Below are 25,364 nucleotides of genomic sequence, written 5' to 3' on the forward strand. Positions count from 1 at the left end.
TCACACCCCTCAACCTTGCAGTTTCCATCTGTGTGCAGAACGGCCACATGTCCATGGTTACCTGTGCCTGGCCCCTTTGGGATGGCACTGGATTATGATCACATTGAGGGGAGTGAAAGAGGACTAACAGCAGAGCTGATAAAGGGGAGAAATGTGAGAACGGAATCAGTTATTTTTCTTTAACAGTAAATATCAGCAACTGGGTTCAAAGGTGATGCAAGTGAACAGTTTGTGAAACTCATTGTCCAAGTGTTCTCCAGAGAACCATAAGGAATGATTCTCTAGATGAGAAATCAACAATAAAAGTAGGAATAACAGCTCTAGTTCATTACGTATGCTATCTCACTGTCTCCCCAAGATCCCTTGCAAGGTGTAACTCCCACCCCCTGCACTGTACAAGTGAAAGAAGTCTCCTTGGATCTTCTGGCTCTAACACCGGTGTCAGACATCTAGTAGGCCCTCAAGAAATATATGTTGACTAAAAAATAAATAAGTTAGTAGATGCTTCCACTAGATGACACAACTGTATCCATGTCAGAAGACATGCATGGTGTCAGCATGACTACTGCCATGATGCTGGTGCTCTTCAGTCACTAAATTGTGTCCAATTCTTTGCCATTCCATGACCTGCAACATGCTAGAGTTACTTGTCCTTCATTATCTCCCGAGTTTGCTCAAATTCTTGCCTGTTGAGATGGTGATGCTATCTAAACTTCTCATCCTCTGCCACCCTCTTCTCCTTTGGCCTTCAATCTTTCCCAGCATCAGGGTCTTTTCCAATGAGTCAACTCTTCACATCAGGTGGCCTAAGTATTGGAGCTTCAGTGTCAGCATCAGTCATTCCAATGACTGACTGGTTTGATCTCCTTGCTGTCCAAGGGACTCTCAAGAGTCTTCTCTAGCATCACAGTTCAAAAGCACTAATTCTTTGGCACTCAGCCTTCTTTATAGTCCAACGCTCACATCTGAACATGACTACTGGAAAAATCGTAGCTTTAACTATATGGATCTTTGTCAGCAAAATGATGTCTCTGCTTTTTAATACTCTGTCTAGGTTTGTCATAGCTTTCCTTCCAAAGAGCAAGTGTCTTTTAATTTCATGGCTTCAGTCAACATCTGCAGTGATTTTGGAGCCCAAGAAAATAAAATCTGTCAGTGCTTCCACTTTTTCTCCTTCTATGTGCATTGAAGTGATGGGACCAGATGCCATGATCCTCAATTTTTTGAATGTTGAGTTTTAAGTCAGCTTTTTCACTCTCTTCTTTCATCTTCATCAAGAGGCTCTTCAGTTCCTCTTTACTTTCTGCGATTAGAGTAGTATCATCTGCATATCTGAGGCTATTGATATGTCTCCTGGCAATCTTGATTCCAGTTTGTGATTCATCCAGCCCAGCAATTTCACATGATGTACTCTGCATATAAGTTAAATAATCAGGGTGATAATACACAGCCTTTATGCACTCCTTTCCCAACTTTGCATCAGTCAGTTGTTCAGTGTAAATTTCTAACTGTTGCTTCCTGACCTGCATACAGATTTCTCAGGAGATGGGTAAGGTCAACTGGTATTCCCATCACATTAAGAATTTTCAGAAGTTTGTTGTAATCCACACAGTTAAAGGCATTCACACAATCAATGAAGCAGATGTTTTTCTGGAATTCCCTTTCTCTATGATCTCTGGTTTCTCTGCTTTTTCTAAATCCAGCTTGTACATTTGTAAATTCTCAGTTCACATACTGCTGAAGCCTACCTTGAAGGATTTGAGCATAAACTTACTAGCATGCGAAATGAGCACAGTTGTTAGGTAGTCTGAACATTCTTGGCATTGGCCTTTCTTTGGGATGGGAATGAAAAGTGACATTTTCCAGTGTCGTGGATACTGGTTTGTTGTTGTTCAGTCGTTCAGTCAAGTCTGACTCTTTGCAACCCCATAGACTGCAGCATGCCAGGCTTTCCGGCCTCTCGCCATCTCCCATAGCTTGCTCAAACTCATGTCCATTGAGTTGGTGATACCATCCAATCATCTCATCCTCTGTCATCCCCTTCTCCTCCTGCCTTCAATCTTTCCCAGCTGCAGGGTCTTTTCCAATGCATTGGCTCTCTGCATCAGGTAGCCAAAGTGTTGAAGCTTTAGCCTCAGCATCAGTCCCTCCAATGAATATTCAAGATTGATTTCCTTTAGGATTGACTGGTTGGACCTCCTTGCAGTGCAAGGGACTCTCAAGAGTCTTCTCCAACACCATAGTTCAAAAGCATCAATTCTTCAGTACTCAGGCTTCTTTATGGTCCAACTCTCAGATTCATACATGACTACTGGAAAAACCAGAGCTTTGACTAGATGGACCTTTGTTGGCAAAGTCATGTCTCTGGTTTTTAATATGCTGTGTAGGTTTGTCATAGCTTTTCTTCCAAGGAGCAAGCATCTTTTAATTTCATGGCTGAAGTCACCATCTGCAGTGATTTTGGAGCCCCAAAAAATAAAATCTGTCTCTGTTTCCATTGTTTCCCCATCTATTTGCCATGAAGTGATGGGACCAGATGCCATGATCTTGGTTTTTTGAATGTTGAGTTTTAAGTCAGCTTTTTCACTCTCCTGTTTCACTTTCATCAAGAGGCTCTTTAGTTCCTCTTCACTTTCTGCCATAAAGGTGATGTCATTTGCATATCTGAGGTTATTGATATTTCTCCTGGCAATCTTGATTCCAGCTTGTGTTTCATCAAGCCTGGCATTTTTCATGATGTACTCTGCATATAAGTTAGATAAGCAGGGTGACATCATACAGCCTTGATGTACTCCTTTCCCAATTTTGAACCTGTCAGTTGTTTGATGTAAGTTTTTTCTTCTGACCTGCATAGAGGTTTCTCAGGAGTCAGATAAGGTGGTCTGCTATTCCCAAGTCAGATAAGGTGGTCTGTTATTCCCATCTCTTAAAGAATTTTCCACAGTTTGTGGTAATCCACACAGTCAAAGAACTTAGCGTAGTCAATGTAGCAGATGTCTTTCAGAAATTCCCTTGCTTTTTTCGTATTTGTAGTTGAGTTTGACAGTCCCAGGATAGATCCTCATTGAGCAGGAGCCATCAATACCTTGTTCCCCACCCCCGCCCCCCACCGACCTCAAATCTGAATGACTGTCCTGAGCCATCACCAGTATCCCTTCCCACCAGGACATTTTGCAGCCTCCTGCTTGGGGTGGTGACCACGGGCGCCACTCTGACCTCCATCCACTGGGGGTAGTTTAATTGCCTCTGGGCCTCACTATCTTCCACTAAATGGAGTTCCCTGTGTTTGAGGTATGTGAGCTGGATTTCATCTAGATAGAAAGAAGTGGAAAGATGTTGAGGGTAAGAATGCAAGCAGCAGGAGCCAGTGCCCAGAGACTCTGCATCCCCGCCCCACGGTGTGGGCCTTAGCAAGGCCCAGGATCAGAACCAGGAAACTGTCTCCTTGGTTCGGGCTGGTGCTTCTCCAGCCTTGTCAGCCCCCACACAGGGCTCTGTGACAAAAGGTGGGCTTCAGGACACCTGAGAAATGTTGGTCGCCCCACCCCCTCCCCCCTCACCCCTTCCTCCCATAGACTCTGCCCTCCCCGCACGTGTCTCTCATGGAGGGACATCAGTTGTTGATGTCAGGTGACAAACCACAGCTCACCCCGTAGTTGCCACAACTTAGAACTGGTTACTGAAATTTAAAATTGGGGACATGTCACAGTGATGTGGGTTTCTAGCCTCCCTTGGAGACCAGGCAAGTCTGGTCACACTGGGCCTGCCCTCCTACCTGTAGGAGGTGCCTGAGTTGGGATGGAGCTTTCAGGGGACAGGGTCTCTGACACGTCTGCCTGGCCTGTGTTGGCATCTGGGTTTGAGAGTTCTGTGAGGGTGAAAGATCAGAGAAGACATCAAAACAGTGGAAGGAAGGAAAGAATGAGTGAAAGAGAAAAGAAAGAAGGAAAGAAAAGAAGAAGTTTCTTCTAATCCAATTCTGAGAATATAAAGAAATATTATGCTGTTTAAAAAAAAGGCAGGAAATTAATGTGATGCAGTATTATTAACTGAAGTTTGGATTTTGTTCAAATCTCAGAAAATTTTATGCTAGCGTCCATTATTTGTTCTCATCCCTTATTCAAGATTCCACATTGTATTTAATTGCATTGAGCAGCTTCAGGTGCATAAAACAAGTTCTGCTAAATTCTCTTTTCATTTTTATTCTATTACATATATTTTCTAATTTTCCTTGTTATGCCTGTCATTTAAAATTGGATGTTTAATTTCCAAATACATGGGGTTTTTTAAGTATTTTTTATATTAATTTCTCATTTAAATGTTTTCTTCTCTGCAATCACCCTCTGGGTTTTTTCAATCTTCTAACTTTATTGAGGCTTTCAGTGGCTAAGTCAAAGACCTCTCTTGGTAAATGTCACAGTGCACTTGAGAATATGTGGGTTATTCTCAAATATTTTTTGATATTGATCTTTAACATAATTCCACAGTAATAAGAGAATAGACTATATGTTTTCAGTACCTTTAGACCATTAAATTTCTGCAGCTGGTCTTATGTCTCTGGATATGTTCCAGTGTCTGCTAGTTAATACTCTATGGGAACTTGAATAGAATTTGTGTCCTACCATTTTGTGAAAATTGTATAAATCTTAATTATGTCAAATTGGTTCATGATGCTTTTCAGGCCTACTATATTCTTCTACTTCTTTGTATATTCATGCAATAAATTTCTGAGAGTTTGATATTGAAACTCCAACTAAAAATCTGAATCTATCTACTTCAGTTCAGTTCAGTCATTCAGCTGTGTCCAAATCTTTGCAACCCCGTAGACTGCAGCACACCAGTCCTCCCTGTCCATCACAAACTCCCAGAGTTTACTCAAACTCATTTCCATTGAGTCAGTGGTTGGTGATGCCATCCAACCATCTCATCCTCTTTCGTCCCCTTCTCCTACCCTCAATCTTTCCCAGCATCAGGGTCTTTTCAAATGAGTCAGTTCTTCGCATCAGGTGGCCAAAGTGTTGGAGCTTCAGCTTCAACATCAGTCCTTCCAATGAATATTCAGGACTGATTTCCTTTAGGATTGACTGGTTGGATCTCCATGCAGTCCAATGGACTCTCAAGAGTCTTCTCCAACACCACAGCTCAAAAGCATCAATTCTTTGGTGCTCAGCTTTCTTTATAGCCTAACTCTCACATTTATACATGACTACTGGAAAAACCAAAGCCTTGACTAAATGAATCTTTGTTGGCAAAGTAATGTCTCTGCTTTTTAATATGCTGTGTAGGTTGGTCATAATTTGTCTTCTAAGGAGCAAGCATCTTTTAATTTCATGGCTGCATTCACCATCTGCAGTGATTTTGGAGCCCAAAAAATAAAGTCTGTCACTGTTTCCCCTCTATTTTGCCATGAAGTGATGGGACTGGATGCCATGATCTTAGTTTTCTGAATGTTGAGCTTTAAGCCAACTGTTTCACTCTCCTCTTCCACTTTCATCAAGAGGCTCTTTAGTTCCTCTTCACTTTCTGCCATAAAGGTGGCATCATCTGCATATCTGAGATTATTGAGATTTCTCCCGGCAATCTTGATTCCAGCTTGTGCTTCTTCCAGCCCAGCGTTTCTCATGATGTACTCTGTGTGTAAGTTAAATAAGCAGGGTGACAATATACAGCCTTGACATACTCCTTTTCCTATTTGGAACCAGTCTATTGTTCCATGTCCAGTTCTAACTGTTGCTTCCTGACCTGCATACAGGTTTCTCAAGAGGCAGGTCAGGTGGTCTGGTATTCCCATCTCTTTCAGAATTTTCCACAGTTTGTGGTGATCCCACAGTCAAAGGCTTTGGCATAATCAATAAAGTAGAAATAGATGTTTTTCTGTAACTCTCTTGCTTTTTTGATGATTCAATGGATGTTAGCAATTTGATCTCTGGTTCCTCTGCCTTTTCTAAAACCAGCTTGAACATCTGAAAGTTCATGGTTCACATATTGTTGAAGCCTGGCTTGGAGAATTTTGAGCATTACTTTGCTAGTGTGTGAGATGAATGCAATTGTGCAGTAGTTTGAGCATTCTTTGGCATTGTCTTTCTTTGGGATTGGAATGAAAACTGACCTTTTCCAGTCCTGTGGCCACTGCTGAGTTTTCCAAATTTGCTGGCATATTGAGTGCAGCACTTTCACAGCATCGTCTTTTAGAGTTTGAAATAGTTCAACTGAAATTCCATCACCCCCTCTAGCTTTGTTCATAATGATGCTTCCTAAGGCCCACTTGACTTCGCATTCCAGGATGTCTCTGGGTGAGTGATCATACCATCGTGATTATCTGGGTTGTGAAGATCTTTTTTATATATTTCTTCTGTGTATTCTTGCCACCTCTTCTTAATATCTTCTGTTTCTGTTAGGTCCATATCATTTCTGTCCTTTATCGAGCCCATCTTTGCATGAAATGTTCCTTTGGTATCTCTATCTAGTCTTTCCCATTCTATTGTTTTCCTCTATTTCTTTGCATTGATCACTCAGGGAGGCTTTCTTATCTCTCCTTGCTGTTCTTTGGAACTCTGCATTCAAATGGGTATATATTTCTTTTTCTTCTTCACTTTTGCTTCTCTTCTTTTCACAGCTATTTGTAAGGCCTATCTACTTAAAAGAAAAAATTGTGATGTATAGTGGAATGATCTGTTTTTGCTCCGCATTTTTCAAATCTCTTGTGAATGTGTTATCATATTTTCATAACTTAAAAGTTGCATTAAATAAATAAATCTCCATTAAGTACAGTTCATGATATTTTCAATTAAAAGGATAAACAATGAGTTCTATTCTCTATTTTCCTCCCTTTATCAGCTCTGCAACCAGTCCCCTTTCACTCCCCTCAAGCCAATTATAGTCCAGTGCCACCCCAATGGAGACAGGCATATGAAAGGGTGGACATATGGCTGAACTGCACACAGATGGTAACTGCAGGGTTTAAGGGTGTGTTTCAGGATGGGATGGCAAGAGTGACATCCATGAATCCCTTACTACTATTATCCAGCCTTTCCCTGTCTCTCTGCAGAGGAAAACCCTCACTCCTCTGGCCTCCTACCCACACATCTGTTGTTTTCTCCATCTGCACTCCCCTTAGAGAACTGTTTATCTGTCTCCATGACTTGGTGCTGGATTTCTAACCCAGCTCTCTATCCCTGGGGCCCACTACAGCATCTGGTCATAGCATGTACGTAGTAAATTTGTACTGAAGGAAATGATGAGGAAGGGATGGAGACATTCCTTTCGCTGATGCTTCTCTTGCCCATACTAAACATTGTGTTTTCCACCTTATTTCTTCCTTCCATTTTCTTCTCTCATCTGGGTCTCTCTCCAGCTCTGACCCCTGCTGTCCCCAGCCTGGGTCTCTGCCTAGAGTCTCCAGATGGAAAGAACTGATGCTTCCACTCCCAAAGTGCCAAACCATGCAGCTTCAACCAAAGGATTTGTGGCTCTGCCCCTAGAGGAAGCTCAGAAAGAATGAAGGTTTTGTGTACCCTAGGTCCCCCATTACATGCTTAGCATCCTCCCCAACAGTACTAGAGGTCAAGAGAAGGGGCAATGCTGAGCCCTGGAGGAGGTGGGTGGCTCTCAGGAATCCAAATGGGCCTGTCACCTGGGAAGTGGGACTGGAAAGGACACAGCAGTGGGGGTGCCAGTGAGTTGGTGACTAGGGTTGGGGGGACAGAAGGGAAATATGTCATCCCGAGGAGCCTCACCCAGATCCCCCCTGGAGAAGAAAGCCACTGCCAAAGGTCTTCTGAGAAGGGAAGAATAAAATCTATTTTTGTCACCCCTTACCATCCTTCTGTGGCCACAGGACTGGAAGAGGTCAGTTTTCATCCCAATTCCAAAGAAGGGCAGTGGTAGAGAATGTTCAAACTACCTGATAATTGCACTCACTTCTCATGCTAGTAAAGTTATGCTCAAAATCCTTCAAGCTAGGCTTCAGCAGTACTTGGATTGAGAACTTCCAGATGAACAAACTGGGTTTAGAAAAGTCAGAGAAACCAGAGATCAAATTGCCAATGTCTGTTGGATCATAGATAAAGCAAGGGAATTCCAGGAAAACATCTAGTTCTGTTACACTGACTACATGAAAGCCTTTGACTGTGTGGATCACAACAAACTGTGGAAAATTCTTAAAAGAGATAGGAATACCAGACCATCTTACCTGTCTCCTGAGAAACCTTTAAGCAGGTCAAGAAGCAACAGTTAGAACCTTACATGAACAACTGCCTGGTTTAAAACTGGGAAAGGCATATGACAAGGCTTTATATTGTCTCCTTGCTTATTTGACTTATATGCAGAGCACATCATGTGAAATGCCAGGCTGGATGAGTTACAAGCTGGAATCAAGGTTGCTGGGAGAAATATCGACAACCTTAGATATGCAGATGATACCACTCTAATGGCAGAAAGCAAAGAGGAACCAAAGAGTTCTTGATGAGGATGAAGGAAGAACATGAAAAAGCTGGTTTAAAACTCAACATTAAAAAAACTAAGATCATTGCTTCTCAGCCTTTTGGTTAAGATCAAGTGAAAAAAACTAAGATCAACACCTCCAGTTCCATCACTTCATGGCAAACAGAAGGGGAAAAAGTAGAAGCAGTATCAGACTTTATTTTCTTGGGCTCCAAAATCACTGTGACAGTGAGTACAGCCATGAAATTGAAAGACGCTTGCTCCTTGAAAGGAAGGCTATGAGAAACCTAGACAGCATATTAAAAGGTAAAGATATCACTTTGCCAACAAAAGTCCATATAGTCAAAGCTGTGGTCTTCCCAGTAGTCATGTATGGACCTGAGGGTTGGATCATAAAGAAGGCTGAGTGCTGAAGAATTGATGCTTTTGAATTGTGGTACTGGAAAGACTCTTGAGAGTTCTTTGGATAGCAAGGAAATCAAACCAGTCAATTCTAAGAGAAATAAGCTATGAATATTCATTGGAAGAATGGATACTGAATCTTAGGCTCCCATACTTTGGCCACCTGATGTGAAAAGCTGACTTGTTGGAAAAGACCCTGACACTGGGAAAGATTGAAAGCTAAAGGAGAAGAGGGCAGCAGAAGATGAGATGGTAGGAGGGCATCATCGATTCGATGGACATTAACTTGGGCAAACTTGAGGAGACAAGGAAGGACAGGGGAGGCCTGGCATGCTATAGTCCATGAGGTTGCAAAGAGTCAGACACTACTTAGCAACTGAACAATAATAACAGACATTCTTCTAAATGAGGAGGGGATGGAGTTGAGGCAGTCATAAACACTTTCATGGTCTAGAACATCCCCCTGACACTTCTTTGATAGTGCCTCACCCTGACTCCAGTCACCTGATTCTGGAGGAAGCTGTCAATCATGTTTGCTGGGGAGCAAGGTCACTTGCTTAAGTAAAGCTAATCATAGTACCACCTGCCCCCATCAGGATGGTTGGTCCAGGGCTAAACTTATGATCTGAGGTAGACCAGTCCTTTATATCTCTTACTGGTAAAGTGATGTTTTCTGAGCTTCTTTCCTTCTGGGCTATATACTTTAGGGATATAAAACTTTGAGACAGGCAACTTCAGAGTCCTTCACTAAGTGTAGAAGCCTGAGGGAAGAAGGCTTTCAGGCTTAAAGAGTCAAAGATGCATAAAGGGAAGGAGCAGGGGAGACAAAGAGTGAGACAATGGCTTCTGATTTCTCATAAGAGAAATCAGTGCAGTCACAGAGATCTTTGGCTCTGCTCTGGTTCGTGTGTCCAGATCCCCAGTATCCTTCCAATAAGTCTCCCCTTTTCTTCAAGCCATCTGGAGTTGGGCTTCTCTCACTTGTGCTTCAGACTTGATTCTAGATCCTTCCCAAATGTGATGCACCTCCCTGACCCAAAGAGAGGCACCTATTCATGTGAGCACCATTGAGATGAAATCCTTTATTCTCTATAGAGAGTAGGGCTTTGCAGGGCAACAAACACAGTTCACCAGCATCCCTGGCCCCACCCAGGGTGCCCTCACATGAGTATGTGTTTGGAGTGGGCCTGATTGATTCCTGAAGTAGCCCAGCATTTACACTGCGGGAGCCAGGCCAATCCTGTTGTTTCCTCGATCGAAAACTGAGAAATACAGCCTCAGGAAGACCTCACCCAGGATCCAGGTCTCCGACTCGTTCACACGCTGTGGGCGCACGAGAAAGTTGCTGAAGCAGTAGCCCGACAAACTCTGGGGAAACAAAACACAGAGCAGTCAGCCTAAGCCCTTACCTGCCTCCCTCGTCAATATCCTGACACGGTTCCTGGTTTTACTTCCTTCCTCTGGTAAGAATCAAGTGACTCTCTCCGCAGTGGTGGAAGTAGGGGCTCTTCCAAGAACTAGAAGGGCCAAGACATGCGGTTGCCATTAGGGAGGAAAAGGGGCAGACAGGCAGGGATTATAAGATGCAAACATATAGAGAGGATGGATAAACAACAAAGCCATACTGTATAATACAGGGAACCATATTCAACATCCCATGATAAATAGTAATGGAAAATAATATGAAAAATATATATATACACATATATAATTGAGTATCTTTGCTTTATGGCAGGAAAAAACAGATCATTGTAAATCAACTTACTTCAATAAAATTTTTAAAAAGAGAACAAGAATGGCCCGTAATTCCTTGCTGTTCCTTGCTCCCTCTTTTCTCTACAGAAAATGCTGTTTCTTCTCCTTCCCCACAACCCTTTTCCTTAAAACTGTGCTTGAGCCCTCTATGAAGTCTTCCTTGACCCACACTCACCCTCCCTGGTCACTCCAGGCTGGGTTGGTGATTTTCCCTAGTGCCCCCAAGTCTGTAGCCCTCATCACCCCTAATCTGCCCCCAGAACCCCTTTGCCCAGCCCCCAGGGGTGCCATTTGCATGGAATCCAGTTTAGATTTGCATTGACCAAGAAGCATTCCTCGGGTCTCCATGAGTCTGGGGTTTTAGAATTAATGAAATTCCCTGTCTTCCTCAAAAGCTTCTTTGAGCCCATTAGCCTGCTCTGAACTCCCATAGAGAACTGACATTAAGCCTCAAACGTGTGCAAGAGTTGTGCAGTCTCTGTGCACCCTTTACTCATATTAGCACCCACCTGAGGAGTTAGGTATCCCAACTCACAGATGGGGCACTGGGGCTTAGCAAGGGGAAGTTGCAGCCAAGGACTAGGGTAACCACATAGTTTATGATCCCAACCTGGACACTTTCAAGAAGGGAATGGAGACTGTTAATCACTAGAGTGGGAGAGAACACTGGGTCTGTCCCCAGCCAACCCTCCTTGTCACTTGGCTATTTCACAGATTGCTAGAGCTGACTTTCCATGTTCGTGCATCTGAGGGCTCTGTTTGAACTAAAGCTGTTTAAGGCAAAGGCCCTTAGTGTTCCCCTCTCCTTGTGACTCCCACCACACCAGCATGGGGTAGTGACTCCACACTTATTTCAGGAGGATGGATGTCCCAGACTGTCCTTTACTCTCAAGTGGTTGGTTTTGTGGGAGACACTGGCCCAGCCCCGTGGGCTCAGCCACATCTGCAATCATGTGGCTGAGCCTGCAGAGGGCGCCCTCCTCCCAGCAGCAGTCTAAGGGTTCCTGCAAGTCCCAGATTTGAGAACCAGCGCCCAGGGTTATCCCCTCACTTGGATGTAAGCTTGGGCGGGTACTGGATAGTCTATCCCATTGATAGTGAAGACAGCAGGAGGCAGTGTCCCGATGGCTTGGCAGGAAACCACGTGCTGTAACAGAAAGAGGGAGAGAGGTTGGCTCTGCTGATCTTTGTGTGGAGAGCCTGGGAGTGACCCCGTGGAGTGACCCTTCACCTCACGATCGATGGGCCTGGCATGGATGAGTTTCTGGATTTTGCTGACCGATCCTCTTGGGCCACGCAGAAAGGCGGTCCCCGTATCCAAGAGGGCCTGGCAGCCACGTTTACAAGCAACCACTGTCCCGTTCATGGAGATGCTGAGAAAAAATGGGATAAAACAGGCACCAGCATCACTCTGAAATCTCCCCCACGACTGCCCCCTGAACATGACTGCGTGACTGTCTCCTGAACAGCCTTTCAACCCTTGCCCTGACCCTGTTTTCCTTTGTTCTGGTCATTTCATCCTCTTTGACTTCCCTTCAGTTATTGAATGCACCAGCTCTTTCATATTTCAGGGCCTTGGCATGTGCTGATCACCCCTCCTAGAAGACCATCTATCTCCTTGGTCTAGATGATTTCTTCTCATCTTTTAGTTTCCAGGTTAAATGTCACTTTATCAATGAAGTCTTCCCCCTAACCCAGATCAGGCTTCTGTCTTGCTCAGTCTCTGTAGACTCTTCCCCATGTTTAGCAGGTGCCGAGGTGGTAATTCACTGTGTGAGTCATTTTGGGTGCGTCTGCCTCACTAGATGGGAGGGCAAGTTGTGTCCTCGGTGCCTCCCCCAAGTGCCCAGCACACAAGGGATGCAAGTGTATGCTTGTGAATGAATGAATTAATCCATGAAAAAATGAATGAGGAACATCCAGATACCTATATCTGGTGTCTGACCAATAATAAGAGTGAATATGGAGGTTCCCTGAGGCAGCAGGTGCTCAGAGTGTTAGTGGGAGGGAGACCCAGGCTGCCCTGGAAAAGGTTGTCTTCCTGCACCGCCCCTTCATCTGGCTCAGACACTGAGGCCCTCAGCCAGGCAAAGCCTGAGCTAGCCCAGAGGGCCACTGAAACACAGCAAAGGATTTATCTGAGGGTATCACACAGATTCCCATCAATTATTGCCCCTTGTTTTCAGGCCACTCCTGAATCCCAGCTTCCTGATTCCTTCTGTCATAGCCCCTGCCCCACTGTGTGCCTTGGAAGAAAAGCAGGTAGCTATGGCTAGGAAGGTATCTCTCTGTTTGATTAGCTTTCAAATCTCAAGATTGCAGCCAACCTCTCTCCACTGCTGGGTAGCTTCTCCTTAAGAAGACCAATTTTACCGGTTTATTAAGGCCTTGCGCTGTTTTTAAACAGGCAGTACTTTGTACTGAGAACTTTCTCAGTCCCAGATAGCCCTGGACAGTTGGTCATCTTATCACAACCATGTTCAGGCTGGTGAAATTCTCCCTGATCCTCTTTTCACTACACTTTAGGTCCTCAAACATGTTCCTCACCTCACAGTGTGATGAGTGCAGCCCTCCCCCAGCTGCACAGGCCTCTCTGGACCCCATTCTCCTAATCAGAGCCCTGATCAGGCGGCCTGGGGTGATTATCAATCCACGGGTGGTGTGTCTATCTGTGTGCTTGCATGTCTGCATGTGTCTGTTTGTGTCTCGGGTGTGTGTGTGTGTCTGCATATCACTGTTTCTCTATGTGTCCGTGTTTGTGTCGGTATTTGTGTGCCTTTGTGTGTTTATAAGTCTGATGCTGTGTGTGCTTCTATGTGGGTCTTTTTGGGTGGAGTCTGTGTCTGTGTGTGTGACTGTGTAGCTGGGGTGCATTCGTGTGTGTCTGCATGTGTCCATGTGCACATGTGGGAGCCTCACTTGGGGTGGCTCTCAGAGGGAGAGGCTTACCTGTCTATGTTTATATGCCAGCTGCCCACTTGGGACACTGGTACCCAGTTGAGTTCTCCCTTATAGTAGGCACGGTTCACCCCTCCAAACATCACCACGCTGCCGTTCTCTTTCTGACTGTGGAGAGAAAGAAGAGAGGATCTTGCTGGAGGAGAGTAACACCACACGCTATCTGAGGGTTGTGCTTATCCACCCATCAGAGGCACTACTACAGAATCCATTTTACAGATGCAGAAATCGAGGTTCAGAGGGATTGAGTAGTGGACCCGGGTTGGTCACAGCTAATGAGTATCACAGAAGAAGTTCAAAGGTAGGCAGCCAGGCTGGGTTTTGACCACCCAACTTTCTAAGGAGGACCTGGTCCTGTATGGCTACTTAAATGCTCAGAAATACCCTCAGAGGATACTGTGCTGGAGGAGTCTGGCTTCCTCCTTGTCTAGCCTGTCATTTTTCAAAAACAGCCGAGGCTCAAGGACAATGAGGGTGAGGGCTCAGTCTCACCCAGGGTTGGCTTCACGAGCCTGTGACCTGTGCTGTTCATGGGGCTCTCCCTGTCTTGAAATCCAAATACTTGTTAAACAAAGGGTCCCACATTTTTATTTTGCACTGGCTCCCACAGACTGTGTAGCTGGTCCTGGGCTCCTGGGGAAGTGTTAGTGCAGAAGGAAACATTCATGCCACCACTCTCCTTCTAAGTGTGTTTGTGTGTGTGTATTAGTCACTCAGTCGTGTCTGACTCTTTGCAACCCCATGGACAATAGCCCACCAGGCTCCTCTGTCCTTGGAATTCTCCAAGCAAAAATCCTGGAGTAGATAGCCATTCCCTTCTCCAGGGAAGCTTCCTGATCTAGGGATCAAAGCTGAGTGCCCTGCATTGTAGGCACATTCTTTAATATCTGAGTCACCAGGGAAGCCCTTCCATATCAAATCCATCAGCAAATCCTATTGCTTTTTCCTCCAACCTGTTTCCTGACACCTTCCATTGTTCTCCCTCTTCCCCCACCCACTGGACCAAGTCCCTGTCCCTGAGCCCATGATCATAGTTTTGATCAATAAAAGTTTATTTACAAATATCAGTGGTGGGGCCAGGCAAGGCCCTGGGGCCATAGTTACCCTGGGCTAGACTATCTCTCAGAAAACTTCCAGATCATGTGGTCTGTAATTTTTCATGCAACTGGGAGCACCTTACCACTGAATTAGAGAGGTCTGGCCCACCTCAGATTTACCTGCTCAAGTAGAAGGCAAAGACAGGCTCAGAAATGACTCCTTGTTTCCACAGGTTGTCGAAGATCGGGTTGGCCCCTGTGACAGTGCGGCGTGGGTAACCTAGTCCCAGGATGCCATCAAAGGGTACATCGTCAAACCCAAACTCCTTCAGGCTTAGGCCAAATGGCTGGGCCACACTAACAAGGTTCCCGATCTGTAGAGAGGAGAGTGTTCCCACATAAAGGATTGGGAAATGGAGCTGGGACTGGGCTGGGGTGTAGATGTCATTAGCACTGCAGAGAAGAACTGAAGCCTGGCTGTACTCTGGACTGATCTCAGATGGTTAGACCAAGCTGGGACAGGAATTCTTGTTCCATTTTTGCGGGGCTGTGGTTTTTAACAACACCTGCTCCTCCTGCAAACACCATCTGAGTGAGTCAAATTGGCCGTCATGCCTTCTGTACAGGTGGGGCAACCAAGAGTCAGGACAGGACCCGATGGTGCCCCCTGAGGACAAAATGAGTAGAGAGCAGAATAGCCTTCTCTTCAGCATCACTATGATGTGATGACAGAAATGAACCGAATTCAAGGCAATGCTTATGAATTCTACATCTGCCCAAAGAGACAGAAGCCCCATGATATAATATCACTGGCAAGGACCTCCAGAAAATTCTGCCTGGGAAACGCATTTGGGGATGTGTTTGTGTGTGCATGTGTTTGTTCAGGAAAGACAGGAAAAAAGAGAGAGAGGAAAGAGAAAGGGTGGGGTGGGTGCAGAAATATTCAAGCACTTTGGGGAAGTCAGGCCATAGTTTTTATTATACTGTCAAAATTCCCCTTGAGTGAGAACCCATTTATCAGTCCCCTCCCACGTGTTTGACCCCCTGCTTTCCCTGTCTGGATACCTGAAGCTCTGTGCTGACCCAGGGACCCTGGATCAGTTTTATCCTCTTCCTGAATTCCCACACCTGCTTGAGTCCTGATTGGCCAGCCACCACTTAATAGGTGTGTGACCCTGGCAAGGCCCTTGCTCTCTGCACCTCAGTTCCTTCACCTGTGTCATGAAGCTAATCATAGTACCTGCTGCGTGTGATTGCTGCAGGGTCACATGAGTTATTACCTTGAAAGTGCCAGCATAGTCTGAGAATATAAATGTGGTGTTTTCTCCCCCACTCCCTGCTCCCAGTGAAATGAATCTTGAGCTGCTTACGGGCAAAGGAGCTGTAAGTCCACACCCCAAGCCACTGTCTGGATTAGCTATTCTGGGAGTTTGTGTGTCAGCTGAGGCGCTATCTATCCAGGGACAGGGTCCTGAGGGGCAGACATCCAGTCACTAGGGTACTGCCAGCTGGTCCGGCATCTGTTTTGTAAGCAGTGGTTGCTCCCTGGGCAGCCCCAGCTTAGCTTCTGTTTCCACATTACCCGAACAGTGTCATAGACAAGATATCCCTTTATCGATGTAGCGGTGTAGTTGGTATCGAAGATCTTGTTCGTGGCCTTGAAGGTGGAGGAGTTACAAGGGACGAAGCTATTGTGTTTATCTGCAGACACAAGAGATGAGTGTCCCCCAGGTGCCAAGGATGGAGAAGGGAGTTGGAGGGGAAACACAAGATGGGCGAGGTGGGGAGGGGAGCAGGTACTCACAGCAGCTGGAACTCTGGCAGTATATGGAGGGCACCCACAAGCTAGATGAGCCGGTGTCAAAGAGGACCTGGAACTCCTGAGGGGGTGTTCCAATGTTGATGTTGCCGATGTAGGAAAACTACAGAGGCCAAGGTGGGGTGATTAGGGAACACTTGGCTGCACTGGCCACCCTTGATTCGCAGACTGCTGCCACCCTTGAGGTGTCCCATGTCTCCTGAAATCACTCTCCAATCACGCCACACAGCCTTTGCTCAGATCACCACCTGATGTGATTCCTTTTCTTTCTGTTAGGGCTGCATGGCATACTGAATCTTACTGTCTTGACTAAGGATGGAACCCGCCACTCCTTCAATGGAAGCACAGATTCTTAACCACTGGACCAAGAGGGAAATCGTGGCGCCTTCATTTGAGAAGCTCTCCAGTCTCCTCTTCCAAACTGAGCCCCTTCTCTTACAGATGGCCCTCCTCAATCACACCAGGCCACTTCTTTTAAACTCGGACCATGACCTCTCAACAACAGGCAGGTGGCCACTTTATTTATTCCCTGCCGTGTTTCTGCCTCCTGCAGGAGCCCTAGCCCCAACAACCCCACTGGCATCTCCACTTGAACCCCAGTGCAAAGCCAGAGCACCAGGGGGCGCTGTGGAGTACCATCCTCCCAACACACTCACATCCTTATAGCTCCTCAAGGGATGATGATAAATTATGTTTTGATCATTAGCAGCTTTCTGGGACAGGTTGTAAGGGTGTTCCTCAGAGAAATTTGTCAGCAAATTTCTTTCCCTTAGGGTTTCTCGCATGGTCTTCATTTGCCTAAGAGGGATTCTTTCACCGGCCATGAGGAAAAGAAAACAAAGAAGGGGCAGCAATCAGCTGTCTGTGTTATAAAGACTGTCATACCTGATGTTGGAACAGCACTGTGTATCTTCCAAGCATTTTTATGAGTGTCACCTTATTATCAGGATGCCATGCAATGACCATGGCAAAGACCTAGGTCTGAACATAGGCTCTTTGCGTAATCTTGGGTAAGGCATATGACCACTGAAGTCTCAATTTCCCCGTTGGTAAAAAGGTGGAAGAAAAAAAAGCCCCACCAACACCATCCCCTACACAGAATGGCTTGGATATTAAGAGAGATGATGGATATAATGCACCTGAGATGCAGGAAGCCTCAGCAATGGCAGCCAGTATCATTGCTGTGGTCATCCCACTGTATCCTTCTCAAGGAAGCTCGGGGAGGGAGGTAGAAGGGCTTCATCATCCTCTTTAAACAGGGGAGGAATTTGAAATGCAGGGAGTTGGAGACTTGGCTGAGGTCACACTGCTTGTTAGAGCTAAAAGAGCACAGAAATAGTACTACTGATCTTTCTTCTGGGCTCAAGCAGAAGAGAGGAGGCCAGGAGATGGGGAGTACATTAAGGAGGTTAAGAGAAGCCAAGAAGAATGTTTTTAAAAAGGAGAAAATCTAAGAGAGTTCTGCATGCACAGAGACATCCAAAGAGACAGATAAAATAGGGAGATAGAGTTGAAGACAGACACATTCACACAGAAATGAAGAGAGACCAGAGAGGAGACCTAGAACCACATACAGGAGAAACGTTGTTTCTTCACACCACACCTACAGTTGCACAGGATGTGCACTGAACAACTTCAAGGAATGCAGTTTTACATAGGACATGACGTGGCTGGACCCCAGGAGTTGTGTGATCCTACAGGTTTGCCTGGAGAGCCTAGGGCCTCACAGAGTCTGTGGCAAAGTACTTAGCAACAAGTGAGAGTTGACTTTAGACTGTCAGGGAGTGATTACGTTCCCTTCTAACCCTGACAGGTGGAAGAATAAGAGGACGCGAATAAACAAAAATAAAAAAGGGACGATGTCACTTATAGTCCCCTCACTTACATGACCATGCACTCTGAGAAGGCTACCAGCCCGAGGAGTCCAAGCCACTTCATGCTTCTGTCCTCGATTGAAGTGCTCAGGACAGATTGAGTTCTGAGCATGCACTGGCAGTGAAGATTACCTAGCTATATATGTGCTAACCTGCTCTAATGTTCTCCTTTAAGCCACCATGAGTCTGATGAGAAATATGAACCTCTAGATAAAATCTTTGCCTCCATTGGTGACTGTGAGGAGTGGACTTGGAAAACTCTCATAATACAGAAAATTCCACTGTAATCTCTTCCTTCGTTCTTGGGTGAAAAACCAAACTGAACTGCACAATCTAAGAGTGGGGAGACTTGTCCCAACTTGCAGGTAAAACACTGCTAATAAAGTGATAAAGGTAAATGTTAAGGGCCATGTTAGACATTTGTGATCTCATGGGGTCTTCCTAGCCACCTCATGAGATGTGCATTGCTGTCCTCAGTTGGAGAGGAGAGGTCAAACGGCAGAGTCGGACAGGACTGAAACGACTTGCACAACACAACCCGGTGCGGTGACATATGAGTGGCTTTAGATAGTGTGACAGATGACACAGACCAGAGACACCATTGACACCAAACTGCATCGAAGTTCTATCAGTTCAGTTCAGTCGCTCAGTCATGTCCGACTCTTTGTGACCCTATGAATTGCAGCACACCGGGCCTCCCTGTCCATCACCAACTCCCAACTCCCAGAGTTCACTCACACCCATGTCCATCAAGTCACTGATGCCATCCAGCCATCTCATCCTCTATCGTCCCCTTCTCCTCCTGTCCCCTATCCCTCCCAGGATCAGGGTCTTTTCCAATGAATCAACTCTTCACATGAGTTGCCCAAAGTATTGGAGTTTCAGCTTTAGCATCAGTCCTTCCAATAAACACCCAGGACTGATCTCCTTTAGGATGGACTGGTTGGATCTCCTTACAGTCCAAGGAGTCTCAAGAGTCTTCTCCAGCACCACAGTTCAAAAGCATCAATTCTTCAGCGCTCAGCTTTCTTCACAGTCCAACTCTCACATTCATACATTACCACTGGAAAAACCATAGCCTTGACTGGATGGACCTTTGTTGGCAAAGTAATATCTTTGCTTTTCAATATGCTATCTAGGTTGGACGTAACTTTCCTTCCAAGGAGTAAGAGTCTTTTAATTTCATGGCTGCAATCACCATCTGCAATGATTTTGGAGCCCCGCAAAATAAAGTCTGACACTGTTTCCACTGTTTCCCCATCTATCTGCCATGAAGTGATGGGACCAGATGCCGTGATGTTAGTTTTCTGAATGTTGAGCTTTAAGCCAACTGTTTCACTCTCCTCTTTCACTTTCATCAAGAGGCTCTTTAGTTCCTCTTCACTTTCTGCCATAAGGGTGATGTCATCTGCATATCTAAGGTTACTGACATTTCTCTCAGCAATCTTGATTCCAGCTTGTGCTTCTTTCAGCCCAGTGTTTCTCATGATGTACTCTGCGTGTAAGTTAAATAAGCAGGGTGACAATATACAGCCTTGACATACTCCTTTTCCTATTTGGAACCAGTCTATTGTTCCATGTCCAGTTCTAACTGTTGCTCCCTGACCTGCATACAGGTTTCTCAAGAGGCAGGTCAGGTGGTCTGGTATTCCCATCTCTTCCAGAATTTTCAACAGTTTACTGTGGTCCACACAGTCAAAGGCTTTGGCATAGTCAATAAAGCAGAAATAGATGTTTTTCTGGAACTCTCTTGCTTTTTCAATGATCCAGCGGATGTTGGAAGTTCTATAGCAGTATTACAAAAGAGCAGTTTCAATATTGGAAGAAATGTGATGCTCTTTGTGTCTGACTCTTTGCAATCCCATGGACTGTAGCCTGCCAGACTCCTCCGTCCATGGGATTCTCCAGGCAAGAACACTGGAGTGGGTTGCCATTATCTACTCCAGAGGACCTTCCCAACCCAGGAATCAAACCCGTGGCTCCTGCATTGGCAGGAGTTCTTTACCACTAGCGCCACTTGGGAAGCTGTGATGCTGTTAGGGAAATGAAAATTGAGACAGTCTTCTTCAGGCTTCAGAACTAGGAGAGCAGGCCTCTGATCAAGTCCTGACCTTCCCTGGACTTGGCCTGGACTACATGCCTGCTGCAAGCACACCAACTGTTATCAGTGATGTCAACTAGCACCTTAGATAAGAAGAAGGAGTGAGTCTTGGAATTTCCTGAGTCCCTTGAGGCCTGGCTAGCCCCCACGGTCTGGAAAATCTTGTAATTCACAAGGTGAAAGAAAAAGCATTGTAAAAAATTAAAGCCAAACTAGAGCTGCACTTTTATAGGGAAATTGATGGTGATATCAGTTTGCAGCCTTGGATTATAAGCAGAGGGCCCCAAAACTGCAATCTGTAGTCCCACCTGTGATGTCCAAGGACAACCTAGGACTCTTTCCTAATTGGGATTCCAGATTGCCTTCTTCTGGAACTTTCCAGGGCTCTTCAATTCTGGACAAGTTGTCAGCCCAAGTTGGTGAAGTACAAGCTGTTACTTCTCTCTATTGTTTCTATTTCTTTTCTTTAAGGACTGTTTGTTGAAATTGTCAAATAATTATCTTTAGAAATTGAAATTCTTTGTAAGGAGTTGTTTATTGTGTTATCAGATTCTCTGAACCTAAAATGAAATAAAACTTCCAGCAAAACATCATTTGCCCCTATGAGCCAATTCATGAAAAATGCCACTTTTTAATCAAGCTTTTATCTGGATGGGAAGATTTGCCTTACTTCTTATTTGCTACTGAATGGGGCATATCCACTGGATTGTGTGAGAATTGGGACTCTAAATTAAAGCTGGCCAAAACTTTAGAAGTTACTGAGCTTTTGTAGGTCATTCCAATTGAGACAGGGCAAGAATAAGCGGTGCTGGTCCCATAAGGTTCATGAAGCCAAATTAAGATTCATTGAAGAGAGATCAAAATTGGAGAAAGAGTCAAGCAATTGGCAAGAATTATTGTCCGTGTTACAATGTCAAAATTATATTTTAGCTGGCCAAGTCTCCACTTTTCAATTCATACCTGAAATAGCCTGGCCAAGTCTCCACTTTCCAATTTGTAGCTGAAATACCCATAGTAAAGTTTGCACAAGCTAAATATGTAAAGTGACTCTGTAAGGTAAAGTTCACCTGTCAATAGCTAAAGCAGAGATACACTGCGACCATAATAATCCCTCCAAAATTCAGAGACCTGCCTAGGGTTTAAATTTGGGGACTATAATGGGCCAAAGGACATAGAGAGATTTAACCTAAGGCTACACAGAAGATAATGGAACTTAAAACTCCCCAACGAAAAGGGAGGATCAAAAATTTATAGGGCTATTTGGTTTCTGGTGACAGCATAATTCACATTTGAACCAAATATTGAGTTCCAATCTACAAAGTAACTAGGAAACAAACTATAAAGTTCAATGGGCTGATGAGCGGTAACAGGATTCTGATGCCACTAAATGTACAATACGGCATGCTTTAGACTCATGGCCAGTACCACCCAATGACACTGAATTGCATTTGTCTATAAGTGAGCTGTATACTAATTGGAGCTAACAGCAAAAACAGAAAGGCAAAAGAATGGCTGTGGGCTTCAAGAGTAGATTTCTAGAGACCAGGAGAAATTGCACTATATTTAAAAAACAGTTATTGACTTGTCCCTGGGGCTTTGATTGATATGGAAACAAATGACTGTAGATATTACTGTAATATTGAGGCTCCAAGTGCCAATCATGCAGTAGGTACAAAGTTCACTGAAAACCCACAGGATTAAATATGTTGAGGAGTCCAGCCTAAGAAAATGAAAATGATATATTAAGGACTGTTCCAAACCTGGGAAACACGGGGTTGCAGAATTAGGTGAAAAAAATTGAAATTCCCATTAAAGGCCTCCAGCAAGAGGATAATTGGTCCTTAGATAACTGAGTCACCTGTAATTTGGGAACTCTCTTTGCCTCTTGGTTGTTGTTCAGTCGCTAAGGGATGGCCAACTCTTTTTTGACCCCACAGTGTGCAGAACTCCAGGCTTTCCTGTCCTTCACTGTCTCCCTTTGTTTGCTCAAACTCACGTCCCGTGAGTCAGTGATGCCATCCAACCATCTGATCCTCTGTTGCCCCCTTCTCCTCCTGCCTTCAATCTTTCCCAGCATGAGGATCTTTTCCAATGAGTTGGCTCTTTGCATCAGGTGGCCAAAGTATTGGAGCTTCAGCTTCAGCATCAGTCCTTCCAATGAATATTCAGCTTTGATTTCCTTCAGGATTCACTGACTTGATCTCCTTGGCAGTCCAAGGGACTCCCAAGAGCTTTCTCTAGCACCACCAAAAGTAAACATCAATTCTTGGCGCTCAGCCTTCTTTATGGTCCAACTCTCACATCTGTACACACTACTAGAAAAATCATAGCTTTGACTATACAGACCTTTGTTGGCAAAATGATGTCTCTGTTTTTTAATACATCGCCTATGTTTATCATAGCTTTTCTTCCAAGAAGCAAGCACCTTTCAATTTTGTGGCTGCACTCATTGTCCACAGTCATTTTGGAGCCCAAGAAAATAAAATCTGTCACTGCTTCCACTTCATGGGTCACAGCATTGTCATGGGGACAGGGCTTGCATAACTCAAAGACACTATGAGTCATGCTGGCCAAGGTCACCCATATGGGTCACAGTGAAGAGTTCAGACAAATTATGGTCCACTGAAGGAAGAAATTGCAAAAACCATTCCAGTATTCTTTCTGCAAGAATCCAATGAACAGTATGAAAAGGCAAAATGACATGACACCATAAGATGAGCCCTCCAAGTCAGAAAGTATCCAGTATGCTCCTGGGGAAGAGTGGAGAGCTCTGATTGGTCCACCTCAGATCAGAGGAGCCTGGCAGGCTACAGTCCATGGAGATACCAAGAGTTGGACACAACTGAGCTACTAACACTTTTATTTTCAAGGAGTTAACAAAATTTCATTGATAAATGTAATCATATCTTGATAGAACATTCTACTATTACTGCCAATAAGTTAATGGACATATTTGATGTACAGAATCATAATTCTCATCCATGATGGGACTTTTTCTTTACTTAATCCTACAGTGTCAGACTTTATTTTTCTGGGCTCCAAAATCACTACAGATGGTGACTGCAGCCATGAAATTAAAAGACGCTTACTCCTTGGAAGGAAAGTTATGACCAACCTAGATAGCATATTCAAAAGCAGAGACATTACTTTGCCAACAAAGGTTCGTCTAGTCAAGGCTATGGTTTTTCCTGTGGTCATGTATGGATGTGAGAGTTGGACTGTGAAGAAGTCTGAGTGCCGAAGAATTGATGCTTTTGAACTGTGGTGTTGGAGAAGACTCTTGAGAGTCCCTTGGACTGCAAGGAGATCCAACCAATCCATTCTGAAGGAGATCAGCCCTGGGATTTCTTTGGAAGGAATGATGCTAAAGCTGAAACTCCAGTACTTTGGCCACCTCATGCGAAGAGTTGACTCATTGGAAAAGACTCTAATGCTGGGAGGGATTGGGGACAGGAGGAGAAGGGGATGACAGAGGATGAGATGGCTGGATGGCATCACTGACTAGATGGATGTGAGTCTGAGTGAACTCCGGGAGTTGGTGATGGATAGGGAGGCCTGGCGTGCTGCGATTCATTGGGTTGCAAAGAGTCAGACACGACTGAGCAACTGATCTGATCTGTACTGCTCAAAAATTATTTTTTCCATTGCTTACCCGTTACTTGTTTCTTTGATCACTTTATTTCTATTGACTATGGAATTGTTATTTGACTTATAGAATTCATAAGGTTGCTTGTGTTCTTGGTCCTTATTCTTATGCTCTTCAACTTAAAGTCAATTGTTAGGGAAAATAAAATGGAGGTGGTCTTGCTCGGATTTCAGAAGCATGGGAGCAGGCCTGTGACCACCTTCTGACCTTGCTTAGACCTTGCCTGGAGAACATACCTGCCAAGGTTTGTATGTAGCCAACTTGCTGTACAGGTATTCAGCGTATGTACGTGGAATGAATGTACATGTAAAAAGAGTGAGGAACTCTCTTCTCTTTCTCTCTCCATGCATGTATCAGGGCCATTCTGAATAGGAATGATGTTGGGTATAATTGAGGACTGTATTTCTGGGAACATAGGTGCAAGTGATATTCAAAAGAGTAGAACTGGAGCCAGGGGAAGCTAAAGAGTCAGTAGTGGAAAATATTAAGAAAAAAAGTCTTATTGGTTTATGTTAAAGACTTAGCACTTAAAATGGACATTTAGCACTTACATGGTGGGCTGCCATCTATGGGGTCACACAGAGTCTAACAGTGACTTAGCAGCAGCAGCACTTACACTTCTTGTTTGGAGTGATTTATCTGGGACTGATAAATGCAGACCCTTTGGCTAAGGATGGCCAGATAGGAGAAGTGAGCAGGTGCTGAACCATGAAAATCAAACAAATAACCCAGGTCGGGTATGTCTAGCAATGAAGACACATAAGTACTGCTATTTTATCTGCTCCCTCTTAAGCAGAATTGCAGGTAGTAAAAGACCAAAAATCAGCATTATGCTACTACTTTATTCTTTTCTGTCCAGTAAACATTGAATTGCAATTTAATTTCATTGTAAATAGAGAATGCACTTTGAATGACTTGAATTGTTCAAATTTACTGTTCCATAAAACATTTCCAGGTGTTATGTTTTGATAATTGACCTGTTTGTCATAAAGTGGGGCTCCCCTGGTGCCTCAGTCAGGAAAGAATCCACCTGCAATTCGGGAGACCTGAATGCAATCCCTGGGTTGGGAAGATCCCCTGGAGAGGGAATGGCTACCCATTCCCGTATTCTTGCCTGGAGAATCCCCAAGGACAGAGGAACCATAGAGTTGCAAAGAGTTGGACACGACTGAGCGACTAAGCACAGCACATCATAAAATGACCTTTTTAATCCCTAGTAAGATACTTTGCTCTGAAATCCATTCTGTCTCATATTTGTATAGCCAATCCAACTTTAAAAAATTAGTGCTAATGAATTGATATACAGAATACTTGAAGAACTCCTATAACT

The 25,364-nt window shown here is 44.5% G+C and overlaps 1 protein-coding gene across 1 annotated transcript; it reads right to left on the bottom strand.

Moving 5' to 3' along the window:
* Positions 1-9,927: 9,927 nt before the first annotated feature.
* LOC147342146 (pregnancy-associated glycoprotein 2-like) lies at positions 9,928-18,372 on the bottom strand. The gene is made up of 9 exons (XM_086384115.1): positions 18,299-18,372; positions 16,938-17,223; positions 16,399-16,516; positions 16,177-16,295; positions 14,775-14,968; positions 13,549-13,665; positions 11,831-12,098; positions 11,651-11,746; positions 9,928-10,212 (listed from the first exon to the last, which is right to left on the bottom strand). Exons 1-9 carry the CDS (start codon positions 18,349-18,351, stop codon positions 10,060-10,062), a joined length of 1,404 nt encoding a protein of 467 aa, XP_086240241.1. The 5' UTR covers positions 18,352-18,372; the 3' UTR covers positions 9,928-10,059.
* Between the last annotated feature and the right edge of the window lie 6,992 nt (positions 18,373-25,364).

This window comes from Bos grunniens, chromosome 29 (assembly GCF_055505025.1).
Source record: "Bos grunniens cultivar Pamir isolate PY7600 chromosome 29, Bosgru_T2T1.0, whole genome shotgun sequence".
In the NCBI taxonomy this organism is placed as follows: Eukaryota; Metazoa; Chordata; class Mammalia; order Artiodactyla; family Bovidae; genus Bos; species Bos grunniens.

Excerpts from the sequence above, each read along its gene's own strand:
- LOC147342146 (XM_086384115.1), bottom strand. The coding sequence starts at position 18,351 with ATGAAGTGGCTTGGACTCCTCGGGCTGGTAGCCTTCTCAGAGTGCATG. Across the intron at positions 16,517-16,937 it reads GCAGAAACACGGCAGGGAAT|TTTTCCTACATCGGCAACAT; the intron begins AAATAAAGTGGC and ends TGGCCTCTGTAG. Across the intron at positions 12,099-13,548 it reads TGGCATATAAACATAGACAG|GAAAACAGGGTCAGGGCAAG; the intron begins GTAAGCCTCTCC and ends ACCAGAACAAAG.